The 18392-nt window shown below is 39.4% G+C and overlaps 1 protein-coding gene across 1 annotated transcript in view; it reads left to right on the forward strand.

The window, feature by feature from the left end:
• Positions 1-563: 563 nt before the first annotated feature.
• Positions 564-18392, forward strand: part of LOC132828109 (LHFPL tetraspan subfamily member 5 protein-like) — a 141879-nt gene continuing 124050 nt past the window's right edge. The window contains exon 1 of the mRNA XM_060845019.1: positions 564-966. Coding sequence (XP_060701002.1) covers positions 564-966 — 403 coding nt within the window. The remainder of the gene's footprint in view (positions 967-18392) is intronic.

Below are 18392 nucleotides of genomic sequence, written 5' to 3' on the forward strand. Positions count from 1 at the left end.
CCCATCAATGGGACCCACCATAAACAAGATTTGAAAATTGACTTTTCAAAAACGAAGAATACCTGTGTAGTCAACCAGTTTCAGGAACTTCTTGCCCGACCTAACTGCTGCGTTGGGTAAAATGTGATTAACCGATACTCTCCGAAATAGAGTTATTGCCTTTTTAATAAACCAGACATCCCTAAGTCTGCTGTGGGAGCCGCGTTTGTACGTCAATTTCGCGTCACCCTCAAACTCTGTTCATATGAAGCTGCTGTCCACGGTGCTGAAACTCTCAGCCTGTGGAAACCACTCCCCACCCTAGAGAACAAACACCGGACCAAGGCGATTTGACCCAGAGCCGGGACAAACCACATTCGAGTCGGCAGAATTTATGTGTGTATTGTTCAGACCCAGCAGTTCGTTTCCTTAGCAACATGACTCAAGAAAAAGCCAGTGAGAAAGCATCTTAGGTGACGATTATCTGCATCAAAAAAAGAACAAGAGCAAAACACGAACTGATTAGGACCTGATTTTTTTCTCTCTTTTAAAAGCCTTTGAAATCTTTAAGAATGGGGGATAAAATGTTACCAGCCCAAGAAGCTGCTAAGATCTATCACACCAATTATGTGAGGAATTCCAGAGCAATAGGTGTTCTCTGGGCAATTTTCACTATTTGTTTTGCCATTATAACTGTGGTCATTTTTATCCAACCCTACTGGATTGGGGACAGTATCAATACGCCCCAGGCTGGCTATTTCGGATTGTTTCATTACTGTATCGGGAACGGACTGACGAGGGAGTTGATCTGCAAAGGAAGCGCCCTGGATTTCGGCTCCATTCCCTCGGGAGCATTCAAAACTGCCATGTTCTTCGTTGGCATCTCCATGCTTCTGATCATTGGTTGCCTTGTTTGCTTCAGTCTTTTTTTCTTTTGCAACTCTGCCACGGTCTATAAAGTCTGTGCCTGGATGCAACTTGCATCAGGTAAGTTCCAGTATTGCCAGCTCCCTCCCAGTCAGACTGTAATTCTGTTACTTCAACATTACTCTCGGGTCCGTGTATTCACTTTCCTTCTTACAATCAGAGCAATAATTCCCAATTTCCGAAGAAGATCTCGTTTTATTTTGCAGGAAGTGGGGGGATCGTGATGGTGATGTTCCTGTTTTGTCCAAAATGAACCGTTTCTTTCGGATACCTTACCATTCTTTCGTTGCAAATTTTAATTAATATTTCAACAAACATTCATCTGTTTATTGAAAGTTTTTGTTTTATCTTTCAAAGTTGTGAGTTGTACGGTAAAACGTTGTCTTGGTAGTAATCTATTGACATAACATGGAAAGCCTTAGTTTGAACATGTCACCTAAACCCTTGAGTCAGGTTATAGCTTTAAACTCAGTGAAACATATTGTTTTGCTCTTCATTAGTTAATCAGCTAATTCTGTTAACTGTCGGATTGACATTACCTGGGAAGTTTGATTTATCTAATATAACATTTGACAATCCTTCAAAACCACATATTTCTTCCTCCAAGGATTTTCTATTCAGTAATAGTTAACCAACCTTATTACTCGTTTTGCAATTAAATGCTTATCCCAATAAAGTTGGTAATTAACAATGAGCATTAAGTGCTTTCTGTCATTTTGGTAATTTTTGAAATTTTACACAACCAATGGGCTAATGAAAACTTCTGGAGAATTCACTGTGTTGTTCGAACTTATTGGATTCATATGTCTAAGGATAAATTTTCTCAAAAAACTGTTTTCAAAATATATTGTAAGTGATTGCACTATTGTTTGTCATACAAACTAAACTTCCTTGATGGCTTTCTGTCACGCACAGAAGCCCTTCATTGATTTTTTTGAATTGCCTCCCCAACTCCAAGTAAGTTACAAAAATATTTGTTCATTGGAATAATTCTGTTAATCTCTATACTCATTAATAAAAGCACACTAATCATGAGTTAACATGAGTGCATTGAAATAATACCTGCAGCATACCATAGCAATGTTTAAAATAACATGTGGTGCTCCTTAGGGATCAGTACTGGGTCCACTTTTGTTTGTCATCTATATAGATGGTTTGAATGAGAATATAAGAGGCATGGTTAGTAAATTTGCAGATGACTCCAAAATTGGTGGTATAGTGGACATGAAGAAGGTTACCTAAGATTACAAAGAGACCTTGATCAATTGGGCCAATGGGCTGATGGAGTTTAATTTGGATAAATGTGAAGTATTGCATTTTTGTCATTCAAACAAGGACACAATTTATACATTAATGGTAGCACTTTGAAGAGTGTTGTAAAACAGACTCAGGTCGACAATTCTTTGACATTTGCATCACAGGTAGACAGGGTAGTTAAGAAACATGCTTACCTTCATTGGTCAGACCTTTGACTATAGGAGTAGGGACTTCATGTTGAGGTTGTACAGACATTGTTGTGGCCTCTTCTGAAGTATTGTTTATAATTCTGTTCGCTCAGTTATAGGAAGGATCTTATTAAACTGGAGAAGATTCAGAAAAGATTTATCAGAATGTTGCCTGGAATGGAAGATTTGAGATATAAAAATAGACTGGAAAAACTGTGAAATTTTTCACTGGAACTTGGGAGGTTGAAGGGTGACCCTATTGAGGTTTATAAAATCATGAGGAGCATAGATAAGGTGAATGATGGGTATTCTCCCTAAGTTGGGAGAGTTCAAAACTAGGGGGCATATTTTAAGTGACAGGAGAAAGATTTAAAAAGGATATGTGAGGCAACCTTTTTTTAACACAGAGAGTGGTTCATATGTAGAGTGAACTGCCAGAGGAAGTGGTGGACACAGGTACAGTTACAATGTTTGAAAGACATTTGGATAAATTCATGGATAGAAAAGATTTTGGAGGGATATGGTCTAAGTGCAGGCAGATGGAATTAGTTTAGTTTGGGAATATGGTCAGCGTGGACTGGTTGGACCAAAGAATCGGTTTCCATGCTGTATGACTCTGTGACTCTATGACTCTATAGTCGAAACACTTCTGTGTTATTTAATAATAGGTTGAGGAGAAAATGTGATGTAGATTAGAAATAATTAATTGTCTCATGTGTCATCATGTCGTCCCTTTTGAATTCTTTGAAACAGCACCAGAGAAAGAAAACATACTGCTGCAAGCTCAGGATCGTTTAACTCTACAAGTACTTTTCTGCATCTATGCAGTCTTGAAAAATAATCAATTGGACTACAGTCCTATATAACCTAACACAAAAAATAATTTAAGTTGGAATAATGGGAAGAAAAAAAATGAAGTTATTGTCTTCAACTATCCATGGTCTTACAGAAAATATATTGTACTGTTCCATTCCTCAGCAAATATAATCAATAATAATCAAAAGGTTCACTGTAATAATGAAGAGTTTCTGCGTAGTAGACCCTCGAGGATAAATCTAAAAACACACCATATCAGAGGATGACATCAGACACTGTAAACACATAACTTTGCACATGTAGTTTACCTGAATCCCTAGTCAAGCAATTAGTAAGTCTGTATAACCAGAACACAAGATCTCATTTCTCACAATAATGTGTAGCTGTGCTTTCATATTGAAAGGCAAGGCTCTGCCCCACAAATGAGACTTTATCAATAAAGAAAAGAAAGGCATCAGATGTATCTGTGGTTTTAGTTTCCAACTGCTGCAACTTTCTTAAACAAAACACTGAATTTGTTGGGATAAATTCCATTTTCATGATAATTGATTATTTTTCTTGTCAATGTCGTTCTTCATTATTTCTCACAATGCTGACTTTTGACACTGCCTCTTTAAAAGATGTGAGAAGTGGCATGCCTGAATTTTGAATATTCTGCCATAATTGAGATGGTAAAGATTTTTTTTAAAAGGCAGAAAAAATTGTGAAATGACCCTTGGCTATTATTAGCATGTACCTCACCCTGCACCTGGAGATGCCAACATAGCTACTTGTTCCTTTGCTTCTCAAACCAGGATGCTCAGAGTTGTGTGATTTATTACACAATAATCAATGTCATGCTAACATCCACATTAAAAAGATTGCTCATAGAATTAAATAGCTTTTCATACTACTGCATCCTTCTAAATGAACACATAATGTGTGTATCATCTATTAGCCTCCAGTTTGCAAACATTGAGGAAATTACAGCTATTGTTTACAGGCAACAGCTATCACAGTGGAAAGGAATATTGAATTCTACAGGACTCAAAGCTTCCATCAGATAGCAGGTCCCACATCTATTTAAGAACCACAGGAGTACTCATGCAGTCAGTAGCACTCTTCACCTAACCCTCATGACCATCAAAAAAGAGAGAAGTGAATTCTAACTTGGTGATATCTGACCACAGAACACCATAACTTAAGTTATAACTTGAGCAGCCATGACAATCCCATTACGTAACAGTCAACATTGCTCATATTTTCTGAAGGGGTAGTAATATGAGGAGCTAGGTGTCAATCTACATCCATGGGGGCTGTCCACACTGAGTATTCCCACCCTAAAACAATGGAGAAACATTCTATTGTGGCTACTTCAGCATAATCTTTTCTGTCCTCAATGTAATCAAAGGTATACCTTGTAGCTTAGGCTTAAACAGATAGTGTTGGCAAAGGATAATATTGTGCTCAATGCTTAGAGTGGTACCTTCCGAATATTGTGGAAATTTCCATTTCAGATTCTTGCATATTTTATGGTCTTCTTAAGAAATTTGCAATAAAAGAGATTCACTTTTATCTTGCTCATCAAAACATCAAATTTCTTCCCATTTCCATGCGGCAGAGAGAGCTCAATTGCTTGAATGATTCTACAGGTGACTTCTGTGCATGCAGCAAGCACCCAGACTTCTACAAGACAGTGACCTTCAGCCTGAAGTAAGATGCAGCTCATGTGGTGCACAGAACAGAAGCTCCAAAAACACAATATTGAAGCAAAGAATGCTGCTTCCACCGTGCCACTGTTTAATCAAATATTCTTAAATAATGAGCTGTTCTTTTCAGGCACTACTTTTACTAGATTTTGCATTGTCCCACAACATGGATTGCAGGCCAGATCTACTCAGCAAACCTTTCCTGACTCTGTTATAAAGTTCGCTGTACTTCAAATGTAAATTTCAACACAACGCATCTCACAATGTGTCCCCATCCCATGGTTTGTGAAGACCAAATTTGCCCGTGTTCCTTTTATGATTTTTCTGAACAAATACAACTTTAAATCCACTTTACACAATGGTGTAGTCTGCTCCACATGAGACTATGTAGTGAAACACACCATGTTCTAATAATTACCTATACTCCAATTTCACTCTTTAATTACATATCTGGGCCAACATCAAATAATTATTGATTCTCAAATCAGTGGTGATTAAATGAATATATTGCATGGTTAAGGAGTTTTGTTTTAAATTCTCATGGTCTTCTCAGAAAGACAAATAATTCTTTGGCCTTTCTATGTTGCTGTCAACACAGTTATTGGACACAGGTTTTGTGGCTTAAGCCCATTCTTATTACGATAATTGGATACACTTTATAATAGATTTATATAGTAAGTCACAATTATATTTTTAGTATGTGCTATGGCCATATAACTGTGTTCACCAACCAGCAATGACCCTTCATCAAACAATGGGCAGCACCGTGGCACAGTGATTAGCCTTACAGCAGCAGAGACCCGGGTTCAATTCCTGCCTCGGGCAACTGTCTGTGTAGAGTTTGCACATTCTCCCTGTGTTTGTGTGGATTTCCTCCACAGTCCAAAATTTGCAGGTCAGGTGAATTGGCCATGCTAAATTGCCTGTAGTGTTAAGTGGAAGGAAATGGGTCTGGGTAGGTTGCTCTTCAGAGGGTTGGTGTGGACTTGTTGGGCCGAAGGGCCTGTTTCCACATTGTAAGTAATCTAATCTAATCAATTTTAGACACTATCATATGAATGAGGCACACACCAGCTGTAAACATATGTAACTCAATCCATAGATAACATAAGAAAGAAAATTGACTATAGTTAATCATAGTAATAGGATAAAAAAAAATTGATGGGCATCTTGGCTAGTTCAGTGCAATTCCAGAGAAGCATGTTTCTCCACACAATTGTTTGCAAAGTTTCTTTAAGCAGCATCAAGTTTGAACAATACAGCACAGGGTAAAGTGCTTCAATACAGCTAAGAAAGAGGTAGTGCATTTTGGTAAAAAGAATAAGAAGATAGCATAGTTGTTGAATGGTAGGAATGTAAAGGTGGTCAGAGGAAAAAGGATTTAGATGTACAGATGCACAAATCCATAAAACTATCAATGTCAGTTCATCAAGCCATAACAAAAAGAAGACAGAGGACCAGGAATCATCTCTCAAGGGAGAGAACTGAAAGTCAGAGATGTTAGATTACATTTATAAGAACTTGGTAGAGCATCTTGAAGTACTGTCACTAGTTTTATATGCATGAACAGGGATTAGAAGAACTGGAAAAGGTGAAAGAAGAGTTTATTGAATAAAAGCAGAATTGAGATGTACATTTATACACTCATGGAGTCATCCAGCACGAAAACAGGCCCTTCTGCCCAACTCATCCTTGTCGACCTGGTTTTCTAAACTGAACGAGTCCCATTTGCATGCATTTGGCAATTATCCCTCTAAATCTTTCCTGTCCATGTACCTGTCAAAATTTCTTTTAAATGTTGGAACTGTACCCGCCTCTACCACTTCCTTTGTAGCTTGTTCCAAATCCACACCATTCTCTGTGTGAAAAAGTTGTCCCTCAGGTCCCTTTTAAATTTTTCCCATCTCACCTTAGACCTATATCCTCTAGTTTTAAACCTTTTCTGCGCCTTTTCCAGGTTAATAACATCCTTCCTATAGCATGGAGACCAGAATTGTACGTATACTCCAACTGTGGTCTTACCAATATCTTGTACAGCTTTGACATGATGTCCCAACTCCTGTACCCAATGCTCTGGCTGATAAAAGTAAGTGTGCCATGTGCTTTCTTCATCACCCTGTCTACCTAGGTCATCACTTTCAAGGAACTGTGTACTTGCACCCCCAGTCTCTCTGGTCAACAACACTTCGTAGGGCCCGGCCATTAACTGTGTAGGTCCTGCCCTGGTTTGTCTTACCAAAATTCCACAACTTGCATCTATCTGCATTAAAATCCAACTGCCATTCTTCAGCCCTCTGGCCCAGTTGATCAAGATCCATTTGTACTCTTAGATGGCCTTCTTTACTGTCCACTATATCACCAATTTTTGTGTCACCCTCAAACTTACTAATCACATTTCCTATACTCTCACCCAGCAGTGGAATCCAGGGCACCAATCCTTTTAGCATACTACTGGTTATTGGCCTTTACCCTCTGTCTCCTACCATCAAGCCAATTTTGTCTCCAATTGACTAGCTCTCCTTGGATCCCACGTGATCTAACCTTATTAGTCTACCTTATGAAACTTTGTCAAAGATCTAGGTAAAAGTCCATGTAAATAGCGGCTATCACTCTGCCTTCATCTATCTTCTTGGTCACCTCTTCAAAAAACTCACTCAAGTTAATGAGACAAAATTTCCCATGCTCAAAGCCATGCTGACGATCCCTAATCAGTTCATGCCTTTCAAAATGCGTGTAGACCCTGTGTCTCAGAATCTCCACCAACACTTATCCATCACTGACATCAGGCTCACCAGTCTGTAGTTTTCTGGCTTCTCCTTGCAGTCTTTCTTAAATAATGGCACAACTTTAGTGACACGCCAGTCTTCCAGTGTGTCACCTGTGGCTATCAATGCTACAAATATCTCTACTAAAGGCCCAGCTTCCCACAATGCTAGAGGGAATTTGAGGAAAATAATTTTCACTTCGAGGGTGTTGAGGTTCTGAATGCATTACCAGGAAGGTTAATTGAAACAGATCACCTCACAACCTTTAAAATATACTTGGACTTGTCATAACATTCAGAGCATCCACATCTGGTCACAATTGTTCGAACCAATAAACACTTTGTTGGCCAAACCTCACTCAGTTGCACACTATGGTGTCTTGTCATTGCATTTCTCATCCCCAGTGCTTGCAAAGTAACAGTGTTAACACAACTCATAATGGGTTCAGTGACTTGTTTTCAAAGGTACAGCATTTATTTCCTTGATTTTAAAATATCCTCAGGTCCCAACAATCTATCTACCTTTATATGTTTTAAGAATTCCAGCACTTTCCTTTCTGTAATGTGCACTCTTTTCAAGACCTCATTATTTATTTTCCTGAGTACCATGTCTTTCTCTGCAGTAAATACTGATGAGAAATATTTGTTTAGGATCTCAGCCCTATCCTGTGGCTCCACACACATAGATGACCTTGTTGATCTTTAAGGGGCCATATTATCTCCCTAGTTACTGCTTTGCCCTCAAATCTCTTTGGATGCTCCTTTACTTATATGCCAAAGATATCTCATGTCCCCTTATTGTCCTCCTGACTTCTCTCTTAAGTGTGCTCATACACCTCCTATAGTCCTCAAGAGGTTCATTTGATTCCAGCTGCCTATACCTGACATATTTCCCCTTTTTCTTGACCAGAGCCTCAATATCTCTAGTCATCTAGTTTTCCTTACACCTGCTAGCTTTGCGCTTCTTACTAACGGAAACATGTTGGCCCTGAACTCACATTATCTTGCTTTCGAAAGCCTCCCACTTGCCAGGCACCCCTTTACCTGTGAACAACCTTCTTCAATCAACGACCAGGAAAGATTGAACAGATAGTGACTTTTTTTTAAGAAAAGGGAAAACTAAGGCATTTAAAGGTTAGAGAACTTTAAAATGATGAACGGTTTTGATAAATTAGTATTAAGGTGTTTCCACATGAAAATGACATCAGAACTGGAGTCATAAATAAGTTAATCATTAATAAATAAATTAAAAATTCCGAAGAAACCTATTCATTGCAAGAATAGTTCAGATATAAAACCAGCATGGTTGAGGCAAATAGCATTCATGCATTTAATGGGCAACTTAACAAGCTTAGAAGAAAGAAATGAATAGAAAGGTACTGTGATGTGATTAAATGGACATGAATAGAAACAAGTTGAACTCAGATTTTTCTGGCGTGGGTGTGGCATTGAAAATTGTTCACAGCTAAGAGGTAAGTACAAGACTATTTTTAAAGAATTTTAATATGAAGAGAAGGAACAAGAATAGTCTTAGTGTATTGTCCCTTACTCCAGTGAACTGTCCCACCCATACAGGCAGCATTATTTTACCTCCTTTATTTTTGACTGAGGACATTTTAAAATCAAGGAAATAAATGCTGTACCTTTGAAAACAAGTCACTGAACCCATTATGAGTTGTGTTAACACTGTTACTTTGCAAGCACTGGGGATGAGAAATGCAATGACAAGGCACCATAGTGTGCGACTAAGTGAGGTTTGGCCAACAAAGTGTTTATTGGTTCGAACAATTGTGACCAGATGTGGATGCTCTGAATGTTATGACAAGTCCAAGTATATTTTAAAGGTTGTGAGGTTATCTGTTTCAATTAACTTTCCTGGTAGTGCATTCAGAACTTCAACACCCTCGAAGTGAAAATTATTTTCCTCAAATTCCCTCTAACGTTTTGCATTTCACCTTAAAATTATGATCCACACATGACTATAAGAAGGAGACAAAATTAGTCAATTGTTCATATTATCATAAGTCAGAAGCACTCCCAGTCTCAATAGTGCCAATATTTTCCATTTCTCTGAACAGATCAGGAATATTGAGGAGCTGTGGTATTATTTAAATGTAGCCTACTTGTCTTAAAGAGGAAATGCTTTTTGGTGACAGTCCAACAGAAGACCTAACCAAGCTGTTCCCGAGAGCTGCAATACTAACATCAACAACAAAAAAATGTGGAAAATAGCCCAGTTATGTCCTGTGCACAAAAAGCAGGACAAATCTACACCCAACGAATCACATCTTATCAGTACACTCTTGATCATCAGTAAAGTGATGGAAGGTGTCATCAACATTGCTATCAAGAAGCACTTATTTAGACGTAACCTGCTCACAGATATGAGTTTCGCCTTGGTCACTCAGCTCCTGACCTCATTATGACTTTGGTTGAAATATGGACAAAAGAGATGAATTCCTGAGCTGAGGGAGAGTGACTCCCTCTGATATCAAGACTGCATTTGACTGTGCATGGCATAAAGGAGTTATTGTGAAACTGAAATCAATGATCATTGGGAAAAACATTCAACTGGGTGCAGACATTACCAGCACAAAGAAAGATAGTTATGGCTGTTGGAAATCAGTCATCTCAGCTTCAGGACATCTCTGACTTCCTCAGAGGAGTGTACAGAAACCATTATCTTCAGCTGTTTCATCAAGGCTTCATCAACCTTCTCTCCAGTATAAGGTCAAAAATAGGGATGTTCACTGAAAATACTAATTGCAGCTACACACACTACCTTAAATCATAAAAGACCTCATATTTCCTGTCCTATTAAAAAGGTAGCTGTGTTATCTAGAATAATTGAATCCCTTCATTGATTGCCAGAGATGTCTATTTATTAGTTAAGGAAATATGAGATCTTTTATGGTTTCCAGGCAAGTTTTATGGACTTGCTGTATCATTCTCAGTGGGGTTGGAACGTAGGGTATATAGTAAAGCTACTTGGGGGTTAGCCAACTTGGTTGTAAACTTAAATCACCTTAGTCCGTTTTTGAAAACGTCAATTTATATTTCCAGCCACTAGATTACAAATCAATACTCGATATAACCATATGTTTGTGACAACATTTTCTTCCACTTCTACATATTGGCACTGTTCTTTATGTTTCTTGTTTATTTTTGGCAGGTAGACACATAGCAATCTTTTGTCCAAGTTTGAATAGTTGTGAAACACAGTTAGTAGTAAGACTATTTCATACAGTTCTGTATTTGCATACCGTGTGTTACCTTCAACTAGAATTCCTTCATAAAAGCATTCTAAATGCAAATGGCAGCTGTTGAGTTATGCTTTCCAGTAATGACTCCTTGGTTTCAATCTCAGATTCTATGCCAGTTTTAGACTCTGTTGCATCTATTTGATTTCCTAGTGTGTACATCCAGAATTGGTTAGTTAAAACCTGATTTAGTAGTGAAAATAACTTACGTGCATATTTGAGTTTAATTGACAATTCCAGGAGTATTTCTTCTTTGAAGTAAGAATATGCTGATTGTCAAAGATTTTCGGTGTAAGCTTGGCTCAGAGGCACAGCACATATCTCAGCTGGAAGATTGAAGATTTGAGCACCGTTCCAAGATTGGTGGACAAGACTAAGCTTCCTGTCAAGATTAGAGTGGTGCGGGAAAAGCACAGCAGGTCAGGCAGCATTGGTGGTGCAGGAAAATTGATGTTTAAGGCAAAAGCCCTTCATCAGGTTCCATTCAAGCTAATAAGTTGTTAAGGGGCCTATCAACTCATTGTATTTAAATCTTCTGATCTTCATATGTTTGGGGGAAACATCTGTAGTGAAAGAAATTTCAGTGCTTGCTATTTCACTAAATGTACTGGCATTTGCCTGATGGCTAGTATTGTGGCATTTGTGCCACATGATTTAATGAATAAGACCATAAGACAGGAGTGGAAGTAAGGCCATTCGGCCCATCCACTCCACCATTTAATCATGGCTGATGGGCATTTCAACTCCACTTACCCACATTCTCCCCGTAGTCCTTAATTCTTGCGACATCAAGAATTTATCAATCTCTGCCTTGAAGACATTTAGCGTCCCGGCCTCCACTGCACTCCACGGCAATGAATTCCACAGGCCCACCACTCTCTGGCTGAAGAAATGTCTCCGCATTTCTGTTCTGAATTGACCCCCTCTAATTTTAAGGCTGTGCCCACGGTTCCAAGTTTCTATTAGATCTCCCCTTAACCTTCTGAGCTCCAATGAGTACAATCCCAGGATCCTCAGCCTTTCCTCATCTGTTAGACCTACCATTCCAGAGATCATCGGTGTGAATCTCCGCTGGACATGCTCCAGTGCCAGTATGTCCCACCTGAGGTGTGGGGCTCAAAACTGGACACTGTATTCCAAATGGGGTCTAATCAGAGCTTTATAAAGTCTCAGTAGCACACCGCTGCTTTTATATTCCAACCCTCTTGAGATAAATAACCTATTAGTACTGCAATGTGGGGGGAGGGGTGGGGTGGAGCTATTAGGTCATTGTTTGATTGACAGTTCCAAGTAGTAATAAAGTATTTTCAGTAGGCCTATGAATGCAAATACTTGTTTTTTGTGGTGAACTAAGTAGTGGGAGGCAGTTAAATGGAGTAAAGGGATTTTCTTTTAAAATGAATGAGAGTGTTTATTTAAAATTGTGAATTCATCAATAAAACAAGAGGTTTATTTGATTTCATTGCAAAAAGAGCCCTGAGGTCCAAATTGGAGTATTTTGCATGGTGAGTACACAAGCAACAGTTGCTAAGGTGCATGTGTTTGCATGAATTGACATGTAGAGTGCTGAAAGATTTATGGGTTAGCGTGAAGGATATGAAGGCCATGGAGATTTGATAGAGCAATATAGGTTGATTTGCATGAAAAAGACATGAGGAGCCATGAAGGGGTATAAGTTGAGATCGACGCTGTGTGGGGCTTTGGGGAGTGGGTGGGGGTTTTTAGGTGGCTTAGGCTGGCTGGATGTGGCTTGTGGTGTGTTTGTGGGGGTGAAGGGCTGAGAACGTTGAGGGCATCTTTTTTGTGTGTGTGTTTGTTCTATTACATTTTTCATCACTGCAAAATCCCAGATCACCACAACAAGCTTCTCACAGAACCCAGCACCTGCTGTTGATGCCTCTGAAGTTTTTCAGAGTAGTGGGCCTTACACCCATTCACTTCCACCATCCTCTCCCCATCTTGGAATGAAAATGAGATATCTGGAGGCTTTTCTCTTCATTTGGGTTTGTGGGACTTGATGTGAAAATGTGTTACCCCACTCCAGGCTCCCAGCACACAAGTGAGAATTCTAGCTTAATCCATTATGTATAAAATGTTTGGCGATTATCCTTAAATGTGAAAGTTTCTGAATATGTCTATTTTTTTTTCACTCAAACAGCATGAAAAATTCAAAAAGAGCCAATAGATTTATATGCCGTTTTTAATATTAAGTGGAAAAAGAATAATGAACATGTATCTTTAAGCGACTACCAGAGATTACCCTTAGTTATTTGTCCCATAACAGACAACTCTTTAAATAACCAACTATGATTAATTATTTCTTTACCATTTTGTTGATTATTGAATGTTTTCTATAGCTTGGATATTTTTTATTTAACGAATTGAACAGCTTATTCAGGAAGAGTTTTGAAAAAAAAATTCAGAACCTAGTCAAAGAAAGTAGGTTCTACTTAAACAGCCATAGAGAGCCAGCATTGCCTTTAGATTTCTTTTAGCACGTAATATGTAATATTTTCATGCTATTGCTCTGGTAAACATTTAATAATTTTGTTTTATTGGACAAGAACAATAGCAAGGAAATAGGGAAATGAAGAAATCCTAATTTACAGCGAAATTACAGCGAATGTTCAGCGAAAGTTCACACAACTGAAACCAAGCAGGGATAGGCATTATCCTATGCAGAGTCAGGAACAGAAATCACAACCTTGGAACCACTCCTAATCCAGGCTCCCATTCTCACCCAAAGTACAACACTTCATCCCCTGACCAAAGCATTGCTGCCTCGACCATGACCCTAACATGACAGGACCTCTGGAACACTGGGCTATTTTCTCTTGGAATAAGGGAAACGAAGGGAATGAATAAGGTGAAAGGAGGTGGCACAGCCATCATTGCCTGCTCTGGGGTGACTCCCTCCCCACCAGCATGGTGCATATATCTGCACCAGATAGACTGCAACTGTTTAAGAAGGCAACTCGCCACCTTCTGTAAGGTAACTAGAGATGGACAAAAATGTTAGCCCAGCCAGCAACACACACATCCCATAAATGAATAAAAAATGGTTATGTGGAAAGAAACTGCCAGCTTCTTCTTGTTATTAATTCATGTTTTTTGTTTTCTCTCTCTTTCTCTGCCTTGCTGCTCAAAGCAGCTGTTGAAATATGTCTATTTGTGCATTCCTGAGTCTGCCAGTAATGTTTAATTTGTTCCATTTAGGTTCTTTGGACATGACTCAATCTGTGATCAGGTGATCAGAGGAGGTTTATTTTAGGTCAGTAATTATCCTCCATGTGTACTGAAGAAGGCTTACTATACCAGAAACGTTAACTCTGCTTTCTCTCCCCAAATGGTACATACTCATTCGGTGGGACATCAAATGAGTGCTGATGGTCTAATGGTATTACCACCAAATTATTAATCCAGAAATTTATCTTATGTTCCGGAGATTTGGGTTTGACTATTGTCAAAGCAGATGGTCAAATTTGAATTCAATTTTTTTAAAACGGGCGGCACGGTGGCACAGTGGTTAGCACTGCTGCCTCACAGCGCCAGGGACCTGGGTTCAATTCCCGCCTCAGGCAACTGACTGTGTGGAGTTTGCACGTTCTCCCTGTGTCTGCGTGGGTTTCCTCCGGGTGCTCCGGTTTCCTCCCACAGTCACAAAGATGTGCGGGTCAGGTGAATTGGCCGTGCTAAATTGCCCGTAGTGTTAGGTAAGGGGTATATGTATGGGTGGGTTGCGCTTCGGCGTGTCGGTGTGGACTTGTTGGGCCGAAGGGCCTGTTTCCACACTGTAAGTAATCTAATCTAAAAAAAAAGAGTCTATTGATAACCATAAAAGTGTTGCCAATAATTGAAAAATCTCATCTGGTTCACTAACGTCCTTCAAAATGTGGGAGGCTGAGAGAGGGAAGTGAGTAATGGAAGATTCTGCAGGCATTAGTGAGAGTGATACAGCAAAAGTCTTGGTGGATGGTGACAGCAGTGGCAGAGATAGAAAGGCATGTAAGACTGCAAAGACGTGAGTATGGCTCTTACCTTGGGAGAGTGGAGAGACCTTCTTCTGGCACTGCTGATCATTCTTTCACAAGCTGGGATGGAACTGATCTGAGTGATGACCTCAGACTAGGCTGTCAGGGTACAGTGGCATGGCCTCCACAGCTGGTCCTCTGAGAAGAGGCTGCGGCTACCTTGCACCATCCCAATGACTAGGACTTCCAGGTCCCTATCAGAAAATTGCAGTGTCTCTTTCTCTGACATCTTTCAACTCTGTGACTGAGTGGGGCAGCTGTAGACTGCCAATGCTCAATGCTCAATCAGGGTATTTTAGAGATGGCATGGACACAAGGGAACCTGATATTTCAGCAGATCCATGTTGTGTGGTGAGTTGTTCTAGGAACAGTGGTATGATGGACTAGAAATTGGATATGAGTGATGCCTTAGGGACAGATGTAGGTAATTAATGTGGTGGAAGAAAGTGAGGTCTGCAGATGCTGGAGATCAGAGTCAAGAGCTGGAAAAGCACAGCAGGTAAGGCAGCATCTTAGGACCAGGAAAATCGAAATTTCGGAATAAGCCCTTCATCAGGAATTAATGTGGTGGGTTTGATAAGATATGACAACAGAACGTGCTCAGCCTTGTGGTGATAAATCCTGCAAAAAACATGAAGCAACTCAGATTTAGCCAAAAGAAATTCAGTCTAACAATAAGAAATATATTTGTTGCCAAGGTAGGAAAAGGATAAAATGCTTTGTTTTGAACCTAAATGAGACCATGTGATGGGAAAAGCCAAATAACACAAATGGGCCTTGCATCTTCCATGTGAATTATATTAACCTGCAATAATTTGACATTGGTAAATTGTAATTTCCTTGATCAACATTTAAAAGTTAACAACAAAATGTGGTAATCAATAAAAACATGACTGCAAGCTTAAAAGAATTATTCCTATCTAACACTCTTACTCAACAGGAACATCCTGTTAACTTTAAATAACAAAGCAATGCAAAGATCCTATTGTTTAAATACAATTAAGGCAGCTAAAAAGTATTGTAAAAGTTTGGATAAAAGCCAGTTACTGCAGATGCTGGAATCTGAAACCAAAAGAGAAAATGCTGGAAAATCTCAGCAGGTCTGGCAGCACCTGTAAGGAGAGAAAAGAGCTGACATTTCGAGTCTAACTGACCCTTTGAAAACGGGTCAATTAGACTCAAAACATCAGCTCTTTTCACTTCTTACAGATGCTGCCAGACCTGCTGAGATTTTTCAGCATTTTCTTTTTTGGTATTGTAAAAGTTATTGCATATAAAGTCATGCTTCATTCATACTATTTATTTTCATTCTCTAATTGAAATGAATGAAGGCAAGGGTTCTTATACTGCACCTGAAGATGGAATATTCAATCTGAACATGTTTAATGCTGGAAATGATAGGGAAGGGATTGCCAAAATGGAAAGTGATTTCTACTTCAGCTCTAATGTTCCTTACCACAGTAAATAGAAAATTGTAAACAAAATGAGGATTTCTGTCCTTGATAACATGACTGTACATATTATTTTACCATACTGTTTTAAAATCAAAATTAAGGAATTACAGTGGCATTCTCACTATCTGGGTCTAACAGGCTACTTATTGCAGGTCCCAATGTGTTTCACAGAATTGTTAGAGTGTAGAAGGAGGCCATTCACTCCGTAGTTCCTAGTATCCTGTCCTTTCCCCATATCCCTGCACTCCATTTCAATCCAAATAATCTTCCAATGCCCTCTTGAATGTTTCAGTTGAACCTGCCTCGACCACATTTCCAGGCAGAACCTTTCATACCTTACCAATTCACTGTGTGTAAGAGCTTTTCCTTATATCACCCACGCCTTGTTTGGAAATCACTTTAAATCAGTTTCTCCCTATCCACGTTATCCAACCTGTCATAATTTGAATACCTCTTATCAATTCTCTCAGGTTTCTTCTCCCTTAGGAGAACAGCCCCAACTTCTTCAATCTCTCCCAATAACTGAAGTTTTTCATTCCTGTGGACAGTTACGATGGGGGTGTTTAAAGGACTTTTAGAGAATCTGCAAGTCATGTAGGGATATGGACCAAGGCCGGGCAAAAGGGATTAGTTTAATTTGGGTCATGTTTAGCACAATATCTTGGCAGAAGTGCTTGTTCCTGTGCTGTACTATATTCTATGTTCTAATAAGTTGCTTCTGTACTCTCTCCAATGCATTCATAAGACCATAAGACCATAAGACATAGGAGTGGAAGTAAGGCCATTCGGCCCATCGAGTCCACTCCGCCATTCAATCATGGCTGATTGGCATTTCAACTCCACTTACCAGCGTTCTCCCCTTAATTCCTCGAGACAACAAGAATCTGTCAATCTCGGCCTTGAAGACATTTGGCGGCCCGGCCTCCACTGCACTCCGTGGCAATGAATTCCACAGGCCCACCACCCTCTGGCTAAAGAAATGTCTCCGCATTTCTGTTCTGAATTGACCTCCTCTAATTCTAAGGCTGTGTCCACGGATCCTAGTCTCCTCACTTAACAGAAACAATTTCCTAGCGTCCACCTTTTCCAAGCCATGTATTATCTTGTACGTCTCTATTAAGTCTCCCCTCAATCTTCTAAACTCCAATGAATACAATCCCAGTATCCTCAGCCGTTCCTCATATGTTAGACCTGCCATTCCAGGGATCATCCGCGTGAATCTCTGCTGGACACGTTCCAGTGCCAGTATGTCCTTCCTGAGGTGTGGGGACCAAAACTGGACACAGTACTCCAAATGGGGCCTAACCAGAGCTTTATAGAGTCTCAGTAGCACACCTTTGCTTTTATATTCCAACCCTCTTGAGATAAGGGACAACATTGCATTTGCTTTCTTAATCACGGACTCAACCTGCATGTTTACCTTTAGAGAATCCTCGACTAGCACTCCCAGATCCCTTTGTGCTTTGGCTTTACTAATTCATATTTTCCTATAATGAGACACCTACAACTGTATACAATACTCAACAGAAGTCTAACAAATTTCTTGGACAAGTTCCACATCATCTCCTTACTCTTGGACTCCAAGCCTTATTAATAAAGGGAAGAACATTATGCTCTCTCCACCTATTCTGCCACATTCAATTATCTGTGCACATTTACACCCAGGTTCCTCTGTTTCTGCATCCCTTCAGAACTGTTTCAGAGCATAACTTTTTTTCTTGTCTGGACACTTAATTTAACAACATATCTACAGCATTTTCTATTTTGTTTTATAAAACTTCTTCAGAAATGTTATCATATACTTCAAAAGCAGATGGTCTCTAAAGTAGAGACACTACCATTGCATCACAAGAGCCCCCATACTTATATGGCATAGCACAGCAGTCAATAAGAACCACAAGGATACTCATCTACCAATATGATAAATGCATGCCTTTAGAAAAACACAGTCATCATTGACCTGAGAAAATGTGCGTCTTCAAATGTGCCATGCAAGCTAAAGGATCTTTATTTCAGTAAAAGTGCTGC

This window comes from Hemiscyllium ocellatum, chromosome 26, assembly GCF_020745735.1.
Source record: "Hemiscyllium ocellatum isolate sHemOce1 chromosome 26, sHemOce1.pat.X.cur, whole genome shotgun sequence".
Classification (NCBI taxonomy): Eukaryota; Metazoa; Chordata; class Chondrichthyes; order Orectolobiformes; family Hemiscylliidae; genus Hemiscyllium; species Hemiscyllium ocellatum.